Below are 24,126 nucleotides of genomic sequence, written 5' to 3' on the forward strand. Positions count from 1 at the left end.
AAAAACAATATCATGGGGTGTGCATTTGGTAAAGTAGTTAAGTCCCAGCATGGGATCCCATACTGGAGAGCCAGGTTCAAGCCTCAGCTACTCTGCTTCTGATGCAGATTTCTGCTAATGCATATTCTGGGATGCAGTAGTTGATGGCCCAGTTATGTGGGTCCCTGTAACACATGTGGAAAACCAGTATGGAGTTCCAGGCTCCTGGCTTCAGCCTACCTGAACCCTAGCTGTTCTGGGCATTTAAGCAATGAAACAGCAAATGGAAGATTCATCAATCAATCTCTCTCTTTCTCTACCTTTCAAATAAGGTGAAAGTAAATAAATTTTAAAACAGAGCTTTTATATACCAATAACAAACTGGTTATAAAATAAATCATTGGTCTGACGTTGTAATGCAGGGGGTTAAGCCACTACCTGCAATGCCAGCACCAGAACACTGGTTTGATCCTAGCTGTTTCACTTCTGACCCAGCCTATGTTAATGTACCCAGCAAAGCAATCAATGATGGCCCAAGTACTTGGGCCACATGGAAGATCCAGATATAGTTCTAGCTTCTAATTTCAGACTGGTCCAGCCCTGCCCATTGCAGCCATTTTGGGAGTGAACAGGCAGATGAAGATCTCTTTCTCTAACTCTCCCTCTCTGTCACTCTAGCTTTCAAATAAATAAAAAAAAATTCATTTAAAAGATTTGAAAACATTTCTGCCAAGAATTATAGCAGGAGATAAAATAAGCGTTTATCAGCATGTTTCTATACACAAAACATAACCAACACAATGTCTACCAAGAGGTCAAAAAAAGCACACCACACAAGAAGAAAGTATCATAAAGTCATAGCAAAAGTTTTTGTGAATAGTCAGTGCATTTTGCCTATTAATTTTCTGGAGGGCCAAAGACCAGTACTATATGCTTGTTATAAGAATGTTTTTACAAAGTTAATCAAAGCTTTGGAAAAAAAAAAAAAGCTTCAGATTCTGCAAAGACAACCTTTCTGCTCACTCCTCTCATAAAACAAAGGCAATTTGTATGAATTTCTTTGGGAAATCATTAGACCTTAGAGTCTTGATACGGCTGATGGCTCACATTTTAGAGAAGATACCACCCACATTCTTTATTGGGGGAATCTAAGAAGGACACCTCTGTTCTAGCTGTTCCCTGAGAAAGTGTCACTGCTTGAGTCTAGCAGAGGTTTGATGATGGAAATGTTTCTTAAGATGCAAAAGCTATAAGAAGTATGATTTTTCCATAAAGGTTGCTCTAAGAGCCTTTCCTTCCGACCACACCTGAGAAAGCCAACCCAAACCATGACCACTATCAAATAAACTGAATGTTCTGGCTTTCTTTTTACAATTTAAGGGACTTTTGTTACCAGTCCAGTCTCAGAATCATGCAGCTGTTCAAACCGGAAAGCAATATTTTTCATATTGCAGGCTTTTTCTCAATCAGAACACAAACCAGACATGGCAAACAATCAATAAGTTGACTTATGCTAAAGGACTCACCAATGAACCAAAGACTACAAGAAAATATCATATTTGTTCTTGTCCCAGCTCTTCCATTAGCAAAATTTATGGCCTTGCACAAGATATTTAATCTTGGTAAGCCTCATTTTTCTCATCTTTAAAAATAATAATTCAGTTATGGGATGAGTGTTTAGCTTACTGGTTAAGACTTTGGATAAGACACCTGTACTACATTTTGGCATGCCTGGGTTTAATATAAAGTTCTGGCTCCTGGCTCCAGATTCCTGCTGAAGCAAACCTAAGGAGAAATTGTATTGGCTCACATAACTGGGATATTGCCATACAACTATGTTCCCAGCTCCCAGCTTCTACCCTGGGTTAGCCTTGAACATTAAAGCCATTTGAGGAGTGAAAACAGCAGATAAGTAGCTCTATCTGTCTCTGTTTGTCTATGCCTCTCAAATATTTTTAAAAATATAAATAAACCAATTTGGATTAGACTAATTCTGAAGACTCATTAATTTAGTTCTCTGGTCTTATATATTCTCTTTAGTTTGCATGTTAAACCAGCAGAGGTCAATAATCTTGGCAGTGAAAATGGGTTCTATTTTCATGTATAGATCATTTCCAAGTTACAAAAAAGACTAAAGAAATAATCATTTTCAGAGTTAACTCTTACGTAATTTATTCTCAATCTCAATTTTTATTGACAACTTTATGGACTTCACTATGTCAATATAAGACATACACAAATAAGCACCACATTGATGCAAATGCTGAAGTTTTTCATCACCTCTCAATTCAGCATTGTAAATTTTGAAACAACCTATAACAAAGCATTAACTACTCAATAAACATTTTCCACTATAAAGTGGCTATAAATTGCCCATAAGGCAAGCTATTGTCTAGCAAACAGCCTTATAAAAATTAATAAAACTTTTCTAGTCATGTAAATAAGTTATTATGTGCTGGATTCACCATCTTTCTACCTAAATTCTACCAAAAAAACTCAATACCAGAGACAACAGATAGCAAACCTTATGACTAAGATTATGACTATGTTTTTACTTCATGAATTTAATAGAAGATACCTATTTGTCATGATCATGAACTATCAATGTGGAAATCAAATTTTAGAAAGAAAAAAAATGTGTAAAGTGCACTACTCTTTCTTTCACGTTTAATAAAAGGCAGGACTTTCACACAAATATCTTACAGATTTTTTCTCAGATTTTATAGGAAAAGAAATCACCCTATAAATATCTATACTTTATGAAGTAATGAAAATTGTCAGACAGCTACTGCAATGAGCTAGAAATTAGGGAATGTGAATACTAATTCTTAAGCTTATATTGATTCAGAATAACCTTGAATTATGTATCCAACATTCTCTCTCTCCATGTCATAAAACTGAAGAATAAATGTAATGCCATCTTTTTTCCCTCTGGAACAAACAACTGTGTACAACTGAATTGAAATGGAATTGCATATGTAGTAGATAGAATAAAACATGTTTGGGTTGGTTTGAACTTTAGTGTAGCACACTGTTTCATAATTCAGCATTTTCTATGTACAATAAATCTTTAAATGATACTGAAATGCTTTGAGATCTTCTGAAAAAAGTTTATAAATGGCATAAACAATAATTTTACTTGATTGGGCAAATAAGAAACAGAATACCATCAAGAACAGATGAATATTTTAGCAGACTTTGGTTCACTTACTCTTAAAAGGAATAATTCAGTCAGAAAATTTCAAGAGGGTTGGATTAATTTCTTAGTGAAACAAAAGTGAATAAAGCCAGGCTTGTTTTATTACAGAATAAGAGAACAAGCAGTTGATGAGTTCCAGTAATACTTTTCAACCTTGTAAAGACTTGAAAGCATGGCCAGCACCACGGCTCACTAGGCTAATCCTCCACCTGCAGTGCCGGCACCCCGGAGTTCTAGTCCTGGTTGGGGCGCCAGATTCTGTCCCGGTTGCTCCTCTTCCAGTCCAGCTCTCTGCTACGGCCTGGGAAGGCAGTGGAGGATGGCCCAAGTGCTTGGGCCCTGCACCTGCATGGGAGACCAGGAGGAAGCACCTGGCTCCTGGCTTCAGATCGGCGCAGCACGCCAGCCACAACGCACCAGCTGTAGCGGCCACTTGAGGGGTAAACCAACGGAAAGAGGAAGACCTTTCTCTCTGTCTCTCTCTCTCTCATTGTCTAACTCTGCCTGTCAATAAAAAAAGAAAAAAAAGACTTAAAAACAAGCAAAATATTATGAATCAGCATAAGGGGATATGCAACAAAGTAAGTCTATTGCCTATAGAACCATTGTTCTAGAAGCTTAGCACCTCCCATTAGTGCTCATTCAGTCCAGCTTCACCATTACACTTTCTTAAACTGCATCTAAATACTTCCAGATGTATATGTTCTTTATTTGTAAAGCTCTTGAGTAAAATATATTTATAATCTACATTTTAGTGTTAATCCCAGTGCAAAGTGTGCTTTTGCTGTCTTTAAATAAACAAAATCTAGTGCAATATCATTGCATATCCCCTTATGCTGATTCATCATATTTTGCTGGTTTTAAGACTTTACATAGTTGGAAATTATTACTGGGATTAATCAACTACCTCTTCTCTTATACTATAGTACAACAACAGCAAGTCTAGTACTATTCAGTTTTATTTGACTAAGCACTATAGTCTTGTGTCCCCAGGGCTCTTGGTTTCCAGGGTAAGCCCAAGACTTTCTGTATGGTCAATCATTATCCATATGGACTTTATTTCCTTTTTTACTTTAAAATATGTAATTGACAAATAAAATGAAATATATCCAAAGTATACAGAATGATAATTTGATATATACCAAATATAATATATACATTGTATACTGATTACTATAATCAAATCAATGAATATATCCATGCCACTCATGCTGTACGTTAGATCCTCAGAACTGGTTCATCTTGTAACTGACCATTTAGATTCCACACATAAATCGTATTTGTCTTTCTGGGCCTGGCCTCCGGGCTCATCCCTGTAATCTCCAAGGCAAGATTTCCTTCTTTTTTAAGATTGAACAATATTCACATAGAAAGGGAGGGAAAGAGAGGGATCTGAGAGAGAGGTGCCATTTTCTTTACTCATCTGTCTGGTTGTAGACACAGAGGTTGATCCCATATTGTTTTTTTGTGAATAGAACTGCAATGAATGTAAGAGTGCAGATATCTCTTCAAGATACTGATATAGAAAACTACATAGTTTACCAATTGACATTCCCTCCAATAGTATGCAAAGTGTTTCCTTTTTCTCCACCTCAGAGCCAACTCTTGTAATCTCCTGTCTATCACACCTGTGAAGATGTCCATTATTGAAGACAGGAGATAATAAGTAAAATTTTATTTTTCAACTAAAAGTTGTTAACCTACAGTCATGCTCACTAAATAAATTTCATCTAATTTATTTATATATTTCTTCATTAAAAAAAAGTTCATTTTCAATTCAATTCTTATCCTACAAGGAATTAAGTACCCTTCCAGTTTTCAAGTTATCTAAAAGGGTTAACATACCTAGCTTAGTGAAAGAAAAAATCAGTTGCTTATACCTGAAAAACTGTATTGTACAATAGCATAGGGAAGTGTAGGTATATAAAGTATAATAATTATATGAGTCGGGGTTTAGCTAGAACATTGGATCCAAGATTCATTTCATTTTCCATCAAGTAAAAATAACTTTAGCTATTTTCCTTAGAAACACGTTAGAACCAAATGATGAATCTCCCATCTTGTGAGATATCAATATGTCCTTTCTGTGACACAAACCAGCAACCTGCATATGTTCAAAAACAAGACTGCATATGTCCAAAAACATTCTATTTTTATGTTCTGAACAGTGCTAGATCCTATGTGCTGTATAAAGGCATATAAAATAGAGAATATATCTTATAGGGACTTACAAATTTTTGTTTAGTCATTTTCCATTTACATTTAGGAAAATGCTTATGAGGATAACCTAAAACAATATTATACACTACCATTTATCCTATACACACACCAGGTGTTGTACTAAGAGCTGCATATACTTTAAGAGACTTTATATTTTATATAAAAGAGGAAACTTGGATATCCAAGGCAGTACAAATAAGTCTAACCTGGTTTGGATAACTACAAAGCCTACAGTCTAACCACTACACCAGATTGCTTCTCAATGATTACACAATTAATCAGATGCTAAATTACATTACACAGATAATAGCTAAGAATAGCAAAGAATGAAGAGTTTACACATTGACTAGTGCTCTTAGAATGCAGTTTATGAAGGAGGCTAGGCTTCAGTTTGAATTTAAAGAATGATTAGTAGATAAATAAGTAAATAGAAAGGAGCTATGTAAACTCTAAATACCAGAGTGTATAAATCTTCTATGAAAACAAAAGGGCAACAACAATATGCAATGAATACAAGACAAGAATCATAGGTACGCGATGTATTCCAACACAGATATGTATCTGAAGTACAACAGTTTAATTTTACATATTATGGCACCAACATATATATGTGCCCTGGTGTTTAGAATGCCCAACCCAATAATGTCAACTTTAATTTATATTAAAGGACTTCAGAAACCTCTGGAAAGAAAATATGTTTTATAGGGGCCAATGCTGTGGTGTAGCAGATAAAGCCACTGTCTACAGTGCTGGAATCCTATATGGATGCCAGATTGAGATTCGGCTGCTTCACTTCTGATCCAGCTCTCTGCTATGGCCTGGAAAAGCAGTAGAAGATGGCCCAAGTCCTTGGGCCCCTGCACACACATGGGAGACCCACAGGAAACTTCTGACTCCTGACTTGGGATAGGCCCAGCTCCGGCCATTGCAGACATTTGGAGAGTGAATCAGCAGATGGAAGACCTCTCTCTGCCTCTGCCACTGCCTGTCTGTTTGTAGCTCTGCCTTTCAAATACATAAATAAATCTTTTTTTAAAGTCACCTTTAAAAAAAGAAGATATGTTTAATAATGTTATCATAACTATTAAGGGTAGAAGAAAGGAAAGAATTAAAATCAAGTTTATCAAATTTTATTTTATTTTACTACACAAAATCTAAGCCCCAAGGAGGTCTCTTGATTTATAACCTCTCAAATTAATATATAAATCCAATATCTGTGTAATAGTTTTGGTTTGCTATTACCTTCCTCCATAGCACCAGTCAGGAGGATTTAACACCAAGCATTCCAAGTACTTAAACTCTAAGACTGCATCTCCAGGTAGGAAGAACTGAAAAGTCTCCAGATTCTCAGGTTAATCCTGCTTTCTCGTCTATTTACTTCAGGATGACTCATTCCAGTAAGCACCACCTCACCTATCATGGCTTCCTCTCTCACCTTTTCCAACCAAAGTTATTTTCAACACTAGTCTTTTTGAAAGTAGAAAAATGCAGAACTGGATGTGACCTGACACAAAGAACAGGAGTACTCACAATTTTTTATATTATCTATTCATTCAATTGAAAGGCAGAGTGACAAAAAGGGAGAGAGACACACACACAAATAGAGAGAGAGGAAAAAAAAAAGGAGGAAGATCTTTAATTTGTTGGTTCACTTCTCAAATTTTCAACATAGCTGGAGTTGGGATAGGCAAAGCCAAGAGCCTGGGACTCTCTCCAAGTTTCCCATGTGGGTGGCATGGACCCAAATACTTAGGACATTTTCTGCTGTCTCCCAGGCACATTAGTAGAAAGTTGGATGGGAAGCAGAGGAGCCAAGAATCAAAACTGTCGCTCCCCCTCTTCGTGGAGGAACGACACAGGACCCTGCGCTGTTCTTTCGTCTGCTCGGCCCTCCCCGGGTTTGCTGCTGGTTCTTCCCGGGTTGGCTACTATCCCTTCCACCTCCGTGGAAGGGCAGTTCCCCCTGGCCGCATTCCCCACTTCCGCAGGGGAGCGGCACACCGCCGGCCGGCTCTCTGGGGGCTGCACGGGTTCCCTTAGATGTTCCCCATAGATGTTCCCGGTGCATGCCGTCTCTCTCCTCCTTTATAGTCCTCCTCCGCCAATCCCAACTCGGCTGAGTACGCTGCTCTCCAATCAGGAGCAAGTCCTACAGTTAATTGGTTGAACTGGAGGCAGCTGTGCGGAAGCTGTTTACTTCTCTCCCAGCGCCATATTGTGGGAGAGCAGATGCATAGAATAAGTCCTAATTCGAGTAACTCAGTCTGGTCCGGATTGCTCCCCACAGATCCCCCTTTCTTTTTATTTTTTATCGTTGATACGCGCCTGTCCTCGGTGTCCCGCGGCACACACTCTGCTCTACTTGCTAGAGCCGCCACAGGCTCTTACAAGTCCTATCAATCAGGAAAACCGAATCCGGGTCCTCTCTTCGCCATTGTGAGGAGGTTTTTAGGCGCTGATGCGTGCCTGTGTTCGGTGCCCTGCAGCGCATGCTCTGCTCTGCTAGAACTGCCTGCAGGTGTTTACAAAACCTATCAGGCAAACCGAATCCAAGCCTTCTCATTGCCTTATTGTGGGGGAGACTTATTAGTGTTGGTTCGTGCCTATCTTCGGTGACCTGCAGCTCATACTCTGGTCGAGCTTTGCTGGCGCTTACTGCCTTAAATCAGGCAGACCGAATCCAAGCCTTCTAATTGGCATGTTGAGGGGAGGCCTTATTTTTCTCTATTTCTCTATCTCCGGGCATTCCTACCTCTCCCATTTCACTTCTATCTTCCAGCATTCCCATTTCTCTTTTACTTCACTTCCAAACTTCTGTTTCTCTTATCCCTGCGGCTTTCCGGCACCTCGCCCCGCCGGCGGGTTCCCGGCTCTGCGCCGCTTCAGCCCGCGCGCCTCTCTGCGCGGCTTCCCGGCTTTGCGCGGTCCGCGGTCTCCACGCTTAACCCTTTCGCGTCTGAACCACGGCCTACGCCAGCATTCCCTATCTATTCACGCCCCGTGCTCTCTCTGCACGCGGCGGCTTCCGCGAGTAACACAGCGTAGCTTGCGTCTCCGCCACTAGGATTCAATCTAAGTTCCCCGGGCTAGCCTGGCGAATTCAACCCAGCGTACGTCTCCGCCCCACGGTTTGGCTTCCCGTCCTTTGCTCCCCGGGCTAATCAGACGGATCCCAATCTGGCTTACGTCTCAGCTTCTGGTTTCAACTTTTCGCCCCCTATTCCCGGGCTAACCTGAGAACCCCAAAGTGGCTTTCGTTTCCGCCTCGGCCTGCCCCCCGCGGCTTCAATTTCCCTAACAGTTTTCTCTACCCGGTATGTTTCCCCAAGCTTTCCTCCAACGATATTCCTCCCTCATTTCTCCTGGCCTCTCCCCACAGTCCGCGTCCGAGTCTGTTTGTTCTAGCTTTCACTTTCGCTTTCGACCTTAGAGATTTCTCCCAGCTTCCCCCCGTAGTCCGTATCCGAATCTATGCCTAGGCTTTCAATAGCTTCTTCCGGCTCCTTTTTCGTCCGGCTTTTCCCTAGGCTATTTGCTAGTCTCTCTCTCCGGTATTTTCCCAGTTCTTCCCGTTTCTTCCCTCCTAAGTTTTCTATCCGTCCTAGGTTTCCTATCCGAGCTAGGTTTCCTATCCGAGTCATTTCTTCCCTCCTAGGTTTCCTATCCGAGTCATTTCTTCCCTCCTAGGTTTCCTATCCGAGTCACGGCACCATTATGTCGCTCCCCCTCTTCGTGGAGGAACGACACAGGACCCTGCGCTGTTCTTTCGTCTGCTCGGCCCTCCCCGGGTTTGCTGCTGGTTCTTCCCGGGTTGGCTACTATCCCTTCCACCTCCGTGGAAGGGCAGTTCCCCCTGGCCGCATTCCCCACTTCCGCAGGGGAGCGGCACACCGCCGGCCGGCTCTCTGGGGGCTGCACGGGTTCCCTTAGATGTTCCCCATAGATGTTCCCGGTGCATGCCGTCTCTCTCCTCCTTTATAGTCCTCCTCCGCCAATCCCAACTCGGCTGAGTACGCTGCTCTCCAATCAGGAGCAAGTCCTACAGTTAATTGGTTGAACTGGAGGCAGCTGTGCGGAAGCTGTTTACTTCTCTCCCAGCGCCATATTGTGGGAGAGCAGATGCATAGAATAAGTCCTAATTCGAGTAACTCAGTCTGGTCCGGATTGCTCCCCACAAAAACAGGCTCTCCAATACAGGATGCAAGCATCCTAAGGAGTAGCTTCACTCACTACCAATACTATGATGTCTGCTACAGTAATAACTCTTTAAAAAAAAAACTAAATTCTTGCCTAGGAAAGAAGTCCCATTAACAATCTCTCAAAAAATGATGCTAAAAATGTCACAGAAAAAGACAGCAAGTAAAATATGAGTGAGTCCAAGAAAATAATTAAAGTTGATTCATGGGACACCTAAAAATCAGGCCTACAGTAACACTGATATTTTCCGTTTCTTTAAGAAATGGATAAAAGAAGAAAATATATCAGGAGAAAACATAAATAATATATAGGCAAAGGTCAATCTATCAGCCTCCAGCATCCAGGAAACCAGGAAACAATGCCCTTCCAAATTTTAAAAGGATAGCAAAACATATCCATTTTAATTACCCACAATCTGAAACCAAATCTTTTGGCATACTTCTTTCTCATAGCAACAACACCACCAATAATATTTATTGGGTATTTGTGATGGGCCAGATACTGTCATGAACACTGGAAAGGACACAACATTGAAGGTGACAAAAAAGGCAATTTCCTTATGCAGTTTACATTCTGTCACACTGAGGAATAATGGATGAGAGAACAAACCATGACTAATTCTCTAGTACAAAGAATCCTGCCTTAATATGGGACACCTTTCTTGTAGAATTGGCAGTTTTTACAAGGACCTAACTATTTTCCAGTTGGAGAAAAAAAGCACCTTCCAGTATTTGCTTATTAGGTTTTTGGAGCTATAAAGGAATAGGATGGGAGATAAAAGACAAATTCTACCAAATCAGAAAAGATCTGATATTCTGACCCTTTCAGTCATGCCCCATACAGGAAATGCAACATCCAAGTTTGGAGTCAATCTGATAAGATTTGAAGCCCAGCTTCATGTTTTATCACTATGACTATAAGAAAGTTACTTAATTCTCTTAAGAGTTTTTTCTCAGGTGTAAAATGGCAATAATAAAATCAATCCCACCATATTATTATAAGAATTTAATGACTTGATTCATAAATGTTTCTATAATATTAGATGGCATGTAATTGTTACTTAATAACATATACATATAACATATACACCCCATGTGCCCATTTTTTCCTCAAACATGGACAATTTACCTATCTGTCCTCAGTGCCATTCTCACAGAGCTCTATCCTTTTACCCTCGAAGCATTCACCTTCACCCAGATTCACAACTGTCTAATGTAAGAATCACTGGAATGTTCTAATGAGAAAGGATAAAAGAGGACAATGACTACTGTCTGCCAAATAAAATACCCTTCAGTAATAAAATACGGTCTTGGAAACAAAACTGTGCTAAAAATTGCACAGGCCAGAGCAGTGACGCACAATGTGCATTTTAAGCAGCTACATCTGAGAGCTCGCTGTAGCAGTTTTCAGTAACTATGACTGTGTTATATGTGCTAATATCTAGGTCAGTACTAATTTTTTAAATAAAATTTACATGGATATTGTGGCCTTTTCATATATATTAAAGTATAATTTGCTTGTAATATTATACAAAACAAAGTTCCAGGGAGAAAGAAAGAAAGAAAAGAAAGACCATAGAAAGGTCAAATAATAAATGTGATAGACTAAGATCCAGAATGTAACTCTCTTTTCAGGCCAATATTTCTAGATTACATCATAAAAACTTAATGAGGTTTAAATATAAGAAGTCTTGCTTTGAAAATCCTCATCTAAAAGACCTAAAATTTGTAAATTGGGCAATGACCAGAATATTACACCCTTTGCCACACCACAGGAAGACTCTTAAGTGATGGACTTGGTGCCTGGCCATGCAAGATAGTCATTTAGTCATTTTTCTAGATGATATCCATCACTGAGCACATCCCCAAATTTCATGCAACCTAAATTAAACGTGTAACTGGCTGTTCTGATAGGAATAAACATTCTATTAAAGAAAAAGCTTTACAAATCTGACACCTAGTGGCTGTGAAGAAACTGGAACAGACCAGCCCTCGAACTACTGTGGGACTAACTCAAAAAGACCCAGAATTTAATTACTGTGAATATTGGGTTTATAAAGTATCAATTCTTAGAGAATCTTGTAAAAGCTTATTTTAGCTATGGATTTATCTTGAAGCCTGCACAAGGAGGCAAAAAGACTTGCATTTGTAAAGTATATTTTCCTTCAACCTTCCACATGAAGCAAATGTTTAATTATTCAAAGATAGAACAAAAAAATAAAGACCGATTAATATTTTGGCATATTTTTTACTCTTTGCCTTCATTTTATATATGCATCCACAGCTTTTTCTCCTTCAAGTTATTTTTCTCTTCAGCTATCCCCCTGCCAAATATAAACACTATGTGACCAAGCCATCATAGAGGTTACCTTTTAGCCAGAGACATTGTTAGTCAAAGGGAAGTTGGACCTTCACAAACCAGCAGGAGTTTTCTTTAGGCGAGGTATGGGCACACATGTGGAAACCCGTAACATTCACATCTAAAAGCAAGGACCACACTGAACACTGCAGGAAGCCGTAAGAACACAGTGGATCAACGCAGTACAACCTATTTGTGCCCTAACCCTTAGAAGGTAAGTCTCCCTAGACCCACCTGTACCTCTCTCTGGCAGGCAAAACAGCAGGAAGTCTAACATGCTCCTTTCCTTTGCCAAGGAGAGCTCTGACTCCTACCTGCTGACGTTTGAAGGCTAAATAATCCAGATTTTCTAGCTCTTTCCCAAGCTTCTGGTATGTTTTCTGGAGGTCAGATTTGTTGGAAACGTTTTTAAGAGACTGAAAGGTCCTTTGAACCTGAAATTGAAAACAAAAGATCATTTAAGATAGCAGAATATTTTTCTCAAATCCCCAGCTAGCTAACACAGAGAAACAGGCAATAATGAACCTCCGTTTCTCGCTTCATTAATACAGAGATAAAAATTGCTAGCTAATTATCTTTCAATCAAATAATTAGGAAAAATTGTAAGGAACCAGAAACTGTACATTAAGTACAACCAATGTTAACACAAGAATTAGAAGTATATTTAGTCCTCATTCTAATATATTAGTATAGATCATTTAAAAAAAACTTCATATATTAGGATAACTGTTTCTTTTTTTAAAAAAAAGGAAGCATCAAAACAGTTCCCATATCCCAATCACTAAAACAAATTTATGAGAAGTTAGCTGCCTGCATAATATTTTGCTATAATAGCATGGGACCTGGCTTACCTCTGTAGAAATATATATGCAAAATAAATAACTTCAGCAAGGAATATCTCTTAGGGTTTATGCTTTGAGAAGGAAGGAGCACTAACATTCTGATGATGGAAGCACATGTGACATGTTCAGCAAACATTTATTCACTTCTGCTCTATAACATAGCTGAGTTATGAAATCAGTTCTGCTGAATCAGAATGCTCTCATTTTTAACTCAGATACTAGATAAATGCAAAGGTGACAAACTGCTGTAGATCACAGAAGACTGTCTGCTACTGATAATTAATTAAGCAAAGGGAGCTCAAAAGAAATTGAACTCTGTTCATTTTTAGTAAATTAGAACATCCTATGGAGGGTTAATGATTGAGAATGTCAAATAATGTAATTGCCAGATATGTGCATTTGCTCTATCTTTATGTCATTATTTGCCATATTCTCACTCTTGTGCTATTAGATAGATTTCCAGATAGAGACTTTACCATCTTAAACTCACCAGACTCAAATATGATTATGATGCCATGAGACAGGTTAATAAGATTTTATAGAATATAATTAAGTTTCCACGAAAACGATTAGACCCTTACTATATCAAACTCATGAAATAAGTCATATTGGAATGACATGATACTGAATTAAATTCTCAATTCCACGAAAGCAACATGTTTATCTCAATCCAATGTGACAGAGTAAAAAGAAATGGGAAATAACAGTGCTAAACTTCCACAGCAGGACAGTAAATTAAATTCTACAAATAATCACTTAGAACCTACTATGCACAAAGCGCTGTTAATATAAAACATACTTTCTTCCCTCAAGGAACTTAAACACTACAGAAGAAACTAGATATGACACTCAGAAATGAGAGGACACTGGCATTTATTGAGTGCCTGCTCAGTACCAGGTGCTTTATGCATTTCAATTTAACTTTCAAAAGAAGCACAAGAGTTCCTACTTCTCTTCCTATTCTGTGAGTAAACTGACACTCATAAAGTTTGACTGAATCGGGTTCTTCTTATTAAAGTGTTTATGCTCTATTATGCCATTAACTCTAACACAAGGGAAAGTAGCAAAGAGAGTTAAAAAAAAAAAAGACAAAATATACCTGCAGCAAAAACTCAAAAAAAAAAATCACTGATACTGCCTGAGGGACATAGCCCATACAGAAGACATGAGAGAATCTAAATTGGGCCTCAAAACACAGGAATACAAGAGTCTTCTGTGGGAACCAATTCTACCCATCAAGCCATCAAACATCACCAAAAATCTGTCATCAAAGAAGGAGGTACCTTTCTCTGAAGGGAGGAGAGAACTTCCACTTTGACCATGGCCTTGTCTAAATATGATCAGAGTCAGTGAACTCAGGGGGCTTCCATAGCCTTAGCAGCTCATGACAAGAGCCTAGGGTGATTACTGAGGCCATAAACAAGGGTGTCAATTTGGTAAGTCAACAACAGGAGTCACTGTGCACTTACTCCTCATGTAGGATCTTTGTCCTTAGTGTGCTGTACCGTTGAGATTTAATGCTATAACTAGTACTCAAACAGTATTTTTCACTTTATGTTTCTGTGTGGGAGCAAACTGTTGAAATCTTTACTTAATGTATGCTAAACTGATCTTCTGTATATAAAGAGAAACGAAAATGAATCTTGATGTGAATGGAAGGGGAGAGGGATTGAGAAAGGGGAGGGTTGTGGGTGGGAGGGACGTTATGGGGGGGAAGCCATTGTAATCCATAAGCTGTACTTTGGAAATTTATATTCATTAAATAAAAGTTAAAAAAAAATCTGTTCATTTTCCTCCTCTTGTAACATAGTCAACAAGTTCCTTTTGACACAATTTTAATAATCTTTATATTAAATATTTACTATGTTTTATGATCATATCTGACCTTGCCCACTTCTTGATTCTTTTCATTATGCTCAAATCAAAATATACCAGATATAAGATTCTAAACACTTAAAATAATTCTGAGTTATTTAATTAATATAGGCTATTTTACCAAAATCCATTTAATTCTAAAACATTCTTTATCCTCTGCACTTTCTTTTCACTAAGAAATGCCACTGCTACTTCTTAAATATTTCTTTTTTGCATTATCTCTATGAACTTTACACAATGCCAAATGGGAATTTCAGGGGAAATACAGTTGTATCACTTCAAAATAAGAAACATGGAAAAGTTATACTTCTGGTAATATGTCCATGACCAAATAAAGGGGTAGAAAGTCTAGTAACATTACATCATCATAAGAATATTTTAAGTAAAGGCAGAGTTTATATAATGTAGAGATTTTGCTGGAACTTTCATTGTCAGAACTTATATCCTCAATTTATCAATATTAAAGAATTCCAAGTACTCTAAACATATTATGATTTCAGTCATTTCAAATTTTTTTCACTTACAAAAGCAAATACTTATCATGAGGAATCATACAAAATCTATAGTGTAATAACCAGAATCTATAAGAAGAGATGCAAACAATTTAAAAGCAAAAGTAAGACAATTCAATTTAAAAATGGACAGTAGACCTAAACAGACATTTTTTTATGGGAAGGCTCAATATCACTAATCATCAAGGAAATACAAATGAAAACCATAGATATCACCTCAACCCAGTAAGATCAGCTATTACCAAAAAACACAAAAGAACTGCTGGTGAGGATGTGGACAAAAATGGAACCCCCAAACACCATTGGTAGGAATGTAAATGAGTATAGCCATTGTGGTAAACCATATGGAGCTTCCTCAACAAACTAAAAATAGGGGCCAGCATTGTGATACAGCAGGTTAAGCAATAGCCTGCAACACTGGGAGCCCATATGAGTGCAAGTTCTAGTCTCAGCTGTTCCACTTCCAATCCAGCTCCCTGCTAATGCACTTGGGAAAGCAGTGGAAGCTGGAGATGGCCCAAGTGTATGGGCCCTTGTTATGCCTGTAGGAGATCCAGATGGAGTTCTGGCTTCAACCAAGCTGAATTCTGAAGGTTGTGGCCATTTGAGGAGTGAACCAGCAAATAGAAGTCCTCTCTCTTTCCCTCTCTTTCTATAACTCTACTTTTCAAATAAGTAAATAAGTCTTTAAAATAAAATGACCTAAAAATAGAACTATCATATAATCCAGAAATCCCACTTCTGGGTATATTTTATTTATATATATATATATATATATATATATATATATATATATCTCCAAGGCATATATCATTGTAAATCATTCTGTCAAAGAGACATCTACATCTCATATTTATTGTAGAACAATTTACAAAAGCCAATAGATGTAAAAAACCAAAGGGTCCATCAACTGATGAATAAATAAAGACAATATGGTACATATACAAAAAGGATGAAAGCCAACAAAGTAGATCTCATTGCTGGTTATCAGAGGCTGAGGAAAGTAGGGAGAGATTGGGAAAGACTATTTAATGGGTACTAAGTAATAGTTAGACAGGAATAATAAGTTCTAGTCTTCTATTGCACAGTTGAATGAATATAGACAATGATTTTTTAAAAAGCTGAAAGAATGTTGAATGCTTCCACCATAAAGAAATGATAAATGTTTGAGGAGACAGATATGTTTACCTTGATATGACATTGCATAATGTACAAACGTATGAAAACATCACATTTATACATAAATTTGTATAATTTTATGTAATAGTTATTACTGATAAAAAGAAATCTACAGTGTAATCTGAAGTTAGATTCCCTACTAAATATAGCCTATCCCCATCTGCCCACTAATACACCTAAAGATGCTATAGATTAAAAAGCAATAATTTTACTTGGCATATGCAACCAAAATACAGAAGATAAAAATAAGATTGATTAAGCTGTGCCTTATATTTTAAAGAGATTTGATATTGACTTGATTTGATGATTTTTCTTTCCAACAGGTCACTATGCTTGATCACTGAAACACACTGCTGAGATTTTCCACATTAGTTCAGTGCACAGCAATTTCATATATTGATTATTTCTCAAAATAAATGATCTCCTAGTTGTAAATAAGTAAGGCAAGGAATCACAATTAATCAAAGAAATTTTAACATGAGCCAAGGAACCCAAAACAATTTTTAAACACTGAATTTATCATGTGTTAACTTTTTGACTCATTATAGTATTTTCATATTTTTTAAAAGACCAGTTTATCAATATAAACTAGAAATACTTAGATCTGTTCTAATGTTATTGGCAGGCATATAAAATAAAATTGATCAGGTTTGTGAGCTGGAAGACCACGCCCCTATGTGACCGCATGCCCCTACCTGGCTACACCTGTGCACCCACCAGCCAATCAGGTTAATTAACCACTCCCCATTGGAAGTAGATTAAAAGCCTGAGACACGGTGTGCCCTCTCCATTCCTTGGCCTTTTGCCAGTGTGTGGGCTTGTGCTGGCCTGCGCCTCCAGGGCATGTGTGGACCACCCGCCCCATGCTTTCTGGTCTAGATGCTCCTCCACAAGGCTGGTTCCTGGTACTCGGTATGAATCCAGATTTATCTCTCTCTTTTTTAGATAAAGCTCTCACTTTCCTATGCATCTTTCTCACTGAATAAAAGTTTAAAAACGTACCATGCTGCCTTGTTCATCTATGCCGGTATTCAGAATTCTTTGAATATTAGGCAAGAACCCACACAGGCCTATTAATATTGGGAATTTATTATTAAGCACAAGGTGATATCATATGGCACCCCATATTCCAATTTCAGTCCCCAGATGGAACTTCTGGGAACTTTAAGGGGCCACATTCCAATTTCATATTTTAGGGGGTCAATTCTGATATCACTAAGACTGTTATAACTGTGTATCAAAATGGTCTTTCAACTGAGAAGCAAATCCAAATCAATCCTCCTGGACTACCTTATATCTCACAGGGCAGACAAGAATGAAAAGATGGGAATACTATCCTTAAGCCCAACACTTACTGTAAAAGTAAGCAGACATTATAAACGCTCCTAGATAAAATTATTTTTGTTCATAAATAATAATAGTAATCTATCAAATAAAAGAACAGAGACCATGATTGCTCATCTCCCATTAAAATAACTGAAATCAGTTTTTGCAAGAAAGAGAAGCATTAAAAAAAAACACAACAAGGAAATATCTAGTTGGACTCAGCAGTCCCTCCTTCCTAATATATTTTGTTTCCTTTTTCCTGACAAAACATATTTAAATAAATCAAGCCAATGTTCTATACAAACTACACATCCAATAAGCTCATGAAAATTAGGAAGATTCATGGAGTAATTTGAGAAGGAGGACAAGAAGAAATTGCTGATACAGCAAGAAAAATACAGGCAGGGCTCAGGCAAATAATGTTTTCCCCAACTCTCAGTCAATACCTTGGATTCCTTTTGTAACCAAATAAATTTATTTAAATAACTCTGCAGCTCCAAAAACTTAATAATTCCCATAACGGAAAAAAAAATCAAGTAGCTTGCTCTAAAGCAAGAGCCAACTCAATAGTTGTCATTTTTCCTTATTTAATATTTGATGCATTTGTACAAGGTGCTGGATGCAACCTATAACATAAAAAGAAATCCCATGTTCATAGCATTATGTATACAAGAATATTCAATAAATGCCTTACTGAAAGCACTAGATAACCAAGTACAACCTTAACAGCCCCAAAATGCTAGTTTGAAACAATGCTAAAAGCTTCTGGAGATGAAAGCAGCAGGAGGAAATAGTCAAAAAATATATTAATTTGCTATAAATATTAATGTTTATAGTAAAAACAAATTGTTTTAAGCTTAAGAAATGGCTAATTTACCTTATTGAAATAGACAACTGTGCAGTAACCAAAAATTAAGTACTAAAGAGAAAAAAGTTTCATTTTTCTTAACTTAATCCATTGCCTTTCATATATATTTTCCAAATGAACTTACAAGATAATAATATGCTCATTAAAAGGAAGCTTACACCTGAAGCAGAAAATCAAAACTTACAAATTACAAATGATTTTTTGCTGAAAGGAATGATTATAAAAGTTTAGACTATAGAATAAAATTGGGCATAATACCTAAATTAGAAGTAATCCTATGTAGCTGAAGGCACACTGATCTTGAGGTTCAAAAGCTTGCCATGCAGTTTAATAACTGCATAACCTCAGACAAGGAAATTACTACTATTGAAATTATTTTTATATAAGACACACTGTCTTCCCCTGCTATTTTATAAGACTGCTGTGAAATCCACTGAAGAAAAAATAAAAGATATTCCTTAAGCAAATATTTATCAACAGGCAGTATGCCAGATTTGCAATAAATAAAAGAAATAAAAAGAGAAACAAATTGTACACTAAGATTTTGCAATCTAACTTTATAGTTTACTACTTTATAAATTTAAAAGTTCCATAAAGTTACAAGAGATCATTGTCATTAAACTCATGGCACCATTCAGTAGTCCCTGAGGACTGAACAAAACAATCATTCAATAATGGCTACTGAGCATTATTTCTGTACAGGGCACTGAGCTAGACACTGTGAGAAATGTAAAGTTATTTTTACTTAGATTTTAACTGTTAAAAAATGTTTCCCAGTGTTATTCCTATCAGTAATCCAAAGAATGTGGAATGTGGAATGGACAGTGACAAGAAGTGGCAACAAGGTCCAGAGAAGGTTGATGGAAATGTCCTAAAATTAGATCATGGTTATGATTGCACAACTCTTTAAATTTACTTAAAATCATTCAATTTTACACTTAAAATGAGTTAATTTATGGTATATAAATCATTCTTCAATAAAGCTGCCTTAAAGACAGTCTTGTAAGCAGTAATGAGATAGCATAGATATCAAAAGATTAGGTGAATAAACATTACACAATTCATTTCTTTTGAAGTAAACCTGAATACAAACTATTGATTCTTCAGTGAGCTTTCCACTAAATCACAAGGCCTCCGAGATCTGATTTCACACTAATAACCCTTCTCTAAGTGATCTCATGCAAACATACTGCTTTTCCTAATGGTTATTTCCTAAAGCCTTCCAAATCATCTAATCTTATTTGCTCTCTTGAGCTCCAAATCTATCTTTTATTATAGGCTACCCTTCACATAAGTGTCAAATCCAATATGCCTACAACCCATAAACTGCTCCTCTTCTATGTTAACAGGAAACCAACGTCATCAACACCCATTCAGAATTCCAGAAGTCCCTTGATGCTTCCCTCCCTCTGAGAGAACTCTAATCACTTTCCAAATTGTGCACTGCTCTTTCCTTTCCCTCATTCATTCCCCACTCCACTCCATCATTTCACAGCCAGATGACTGCATCAGCCTTATCGCTGGCCTCTCTGCCTCCACTCTGCCTGGGGGCCCATTGCTGCCAGAGTGATGTTCCTAACATGCAAATTTTCTCATAGCATCTCTCTGATTAAAATTTCTTAATATCACCCTTAGCTTTTAGATTATAGTTAAAACTTTTTAATTTAGCACAGAGATCTTTCCTAACTAGGTCCACAACCAGCTCATCACCTTCAACTCTTTCCTTCCACAAATCATCCTTCAACTCTGAACTATTACTAAGTTCTAACACATAACTTTACTGTTATTTTGTTTCTTCGTCTGTAAATTCAAGAGAGCCAGACCATAATAGTATTTTTCTTTCATTTGAATCCCTAGACATAGCACACATGATAAGAACACAAAAAATAACCATTTTCAGGATAAATAATCATGTCAGATCTAGCTGGAATGATGCAAATCTTTATTTAAATTAAAACTGATTATATAGTTCAGACTTGTATGGTCAAAGTATACAAAATTTAAATTACACAGAAAGAATAAGGTCAAGATACCTATTGTACATAGTAACTCCAATTAATAATGATATATTACATATTTAAAAATCAGTGAAAATAAATTTTAAGTATTCTCACCACAAATAAAAACAAGAATATAAGGCAATACATATATTAAATATCTTGATTTAGTCATTTCATAATGTATACTTACATCAAAATATATGTACAGTATAGGTATATAGAATACTTACTTGTCATTTTAAAAAATTAATTGAATATTTTAAAAGTAAAAAGTAAATAAATTTTCTTCTTAAGGTTTTAAACATGAAATCCAAGATAAATCCAGTAAGTAGTCCTTATATATCTCTAAATCATATTCCTTGTATTGTATCTTAAATACCACTTTACTTGTATCTATTGTATCTTAAACACCACTTTATATCTCAATATGATTTCATATATTTTACCTAAGATATTTTGCAATATACTTGGATTTTATTTGTTCTTATAGTCTCTCCCTTGCTAAATTGCTATTTTTAATAAAAAAAATTATTTTTGTTAGCACATACCAACTTTTTTATTTTTAAAAAAATTTATTTATTTACTTGAAAGTCAGAGTTACACAGAGAGAAGGAGAGGCAGAGAGAGAGAGGTCTTCCATCTGCTGGTTCACTCCCCAGATGGCTGCAATGGCCAGAGCTGCGCTGATCCAAAGCCAGGAGCCAGGAGCTTCTTCCAGGTCTCCCGCATCGATGTAGGAGCACAAGGACTTGGGCCATCTTCCACTACTTTCCCAGGCCATAGCAGAGAGCTGGATTGGAAGTAGAGCAGCCGGGACTCGAACCCATATGGGATGCCAGCACTGCAGACAGCAGCTTTATCTGCTACGCCACAGCACCGGTCCCCATTGTAATCCATAAGCTGTACTTTGGAAATTTATATTCATTAAATAAAAGTTTTAAAAAAATAAAAGTAAATGTGGCCTCGGCCGGCGCCGCGGCTCGCTAAGCTAATCCTCCACCTTGCGGCGCCGGCACACCGGGTTCTAGTCCCGGTCGGGGCGCCAGATTCTGTCCCGGTTGCCCCTCTTCCAGGCCAGCTCTCTGCTGTGGCCAGGGAGTGCAGTGGAGGATGGCCCAAGTGCTTGGGCCCTGCACCCCATGGGAGACCAGGATAAGTACCTGGCTCCTGCCATCGGATCAGTGCGGTGTGCCCGCCGCAGCGGCCATTGGAGGGTGAACCAACGGCAAAGGAAGACCTTTCTCTCTGTCTCTGTCTCTCTCTCTCTCACTGTCCACTCTGCCTGTCGAAAGAAAGAAAGAAAGAAAGAAAGAAAGAAAGAAAGAAAGAAAGAAAGAAAGAAAGAAAGAAAGAAAGAAAACATATACCAGTTCTTCACAGATAATTTATATAGCATATCATTTAATCTTTAGAGGGCCCTTTCAAAGTAATAAGACTGTTTTCTTTTTCTTATAACTCATACCTTTCCCAAAGTCATCCAGCTTTCAACAGAGCCAGGATTCAAGCAAGGTCTCCTTCCTTCCAAAAGCCTTGTTTTCTTCCCCCTTATTATACTGACTCCTAAAGAAAGCAGGAGACAGCCAAGCCAATTTTTTCCCAAATAAAAATTGATTTTTATAAAATCCTAATGCCAACAAAATAGGGTATGAAATCCTAAAAAGTATAAATGGTACAAAGAAATCCGAAAAATGTAAGATTATCCAACAGAGAAAAAAACATTAAATTTCTATTAAAATTACAAGCACTTGGTGGCAATCAAACCAAATTGCCTTTCCAAGTTTGTACAATTAATGAAATATCAAAATATCCCCCTCTGTGTCCCTTGTTATCTTTGATTTGGACCTGTTTCTTCTAAAAGAAAACATGTATTTCCTTAAAGAACTAGAGACTTTTAAAAAACCACCACGTCAGGAAGCCTTGATTCTTTAATTACATATTAACTCTACGCAGGTTCCCATTGAGATTTGCTCAGTGACCCATGGTTGTATTTGTTGGTGGTCTCAAACTATGTACTTGATCATAATTGGATCTCTGGGAACATTCTCAGTGTAAAGAGAATAATTCAATGGAAATAAGAAAGCAGAAAGATATGAGGAAATGCACGGGTACAAACTATTAATCAAAAATGTAGTAACTTCTCATTTACCTGATATCTAAATGGAAACACACTTTGTTAGAAATGAAAAATTCTATTATTTAGAAAAAGTATTCAAAAAGAATAAAATATTAAGGCCACTCAAGAAAGTAGTGTGAAAGCAGAAGAATTTTTTAATGGTTTGCAAAGAATAAAAACAAAAGGTAGCAGAGACTTTTATTCAGGGAGGGGCCACAGTTTACACAATAAGTTCAACTGTAACCATCATCCTGTATATAGTGTCAATTTGAGTTTTGGATGCTCCAATTCCAATCCAGCTCCCTGATAATGTGCCCAGGAAAGCAGCAGAAGATGGCCAACATACTTGGGCCACTGCTACACATGTGAGAAACCCAGATGAAGTACCAGGATCCTTGTTTCAGCAATGCCCAGCCTTGGCCGTTGCAGCCACTTGGGAAGAGAACCAGAGGATGGAAGATCTGTCTCTCTCACAATGTAACTGCCTTTCAAATAAATCTTTTTTAAAAAAAAAAAGGGTTACATAAAAAAAAATCCAGAAGCTTTCATGAAACAGTAAAAATATGATAAATATTCAGAAGCATGGCAGCTGGATCATATGGCAATTCTATTTTCAGTTTTATGAGGAAACTCCATTCAAGGACACCTCAAGAAATTTATCAAAAAGTGCGTATTATGATAAAACTATGCACAGACATCAGTTTTTTGCATGGAATTAAACTTATCTTTTAATCCCACTTTTCCATGAACTCTTGAGGTACCCTCATACTGTTTTCTAAATGTTTGTACTAATTTACATTCCAAGTCTACAAATGAATGACAACACTAATTTATGAATATATAACAAAATATTTTTAAAAGATGGAGTGAGGCAGGTCATTGTTCATTATATTGGAAACAAGGTCACAAAATAAAAAGGTAGCCCACTTTTTCAGAAAGAATAATGCATACTCAGAAGAAAAAAAACTGTATCTTTGAAGCAGATGGCCCTATCCCTCACAAAAGTCTATAAAAGTCTATTACACAGTAGGTTTTGCACATCGTGTGTGTGTGTGTGTGTGTATGAGAGAGAGAGAGAGAGAGAGAGAGAGAGAGAGAGAGAGAGAGAGAAACATGCACTACCTACAGAGTTTTTAAGAAAGTGTTGTCTATACCGAAGAAAAGACATTAAGAAGTAATTTAAGCAATTTAAGGTAGACGATAATATTCTGAGGGTACAAATAGCAGAAGCCAAGTTGAGTTGCAGAGAGATAGCCACTCTTCATTCAAATTAACAGGAACTTAGGAGTATGAGAAGGGGGAAATAGGGAAAAAGAATGTGGAAAAGAAATAAGACAAAGCCACTTAAAATATATTATTACATATAGAACCCTCCCTTACATAATCACTAAGTAACTTTTGCTATATTCCTAGAAATGTCTTGCCTTGTGGGGTTGGAGTGTGTGTGATTCTGTGTGT

The 24,126-nt window shown here is 37.3% G+C and overlaps 1 protein-coding gene across 2 annotated transcripts in view; it reads right to left on the bottom strand.

The window, feature by feature from the left end:
* The window catches only part of CTNNA3 (catenin alpha 3), a 1,694,949-nt gene that overhangs the window by 1,549,875 nt on the left and 120,948 nt on the right, over positions 1 to 24,126 (bottom strand). For both annotated transcript variants that reach the window (XM_017348752.4, XM_070057731.2), the window contains exon 5: positions 12,268 to 12,387. In XM_017348752.4, the coding sequence (XP_017204241.3) occupies positions 12,268 to 12,387 (120 nt within the window). The remainder of the gene's footprint in view (positions 1 to 12,267; positions 12,388 to 24,126) is intronic.

Source organism: Oryctolagus cuniculus, chromosome 15 (genome assembly GCF_051225735.1).
Source record: "Oryctolagus cuniculus isolate XC-2025 breed Fujian yellow rabbit chromosome 15, ASM5122573v1, whole genome shotgun sequence".
Taxonomy (NCBI): domain Eukaryota; kingdom Metazoa; phylum Chordata; class Mammalia; order Lagomorpha; family Leporidae; genus Oryctolagus; species Oryctolagus cuniculus.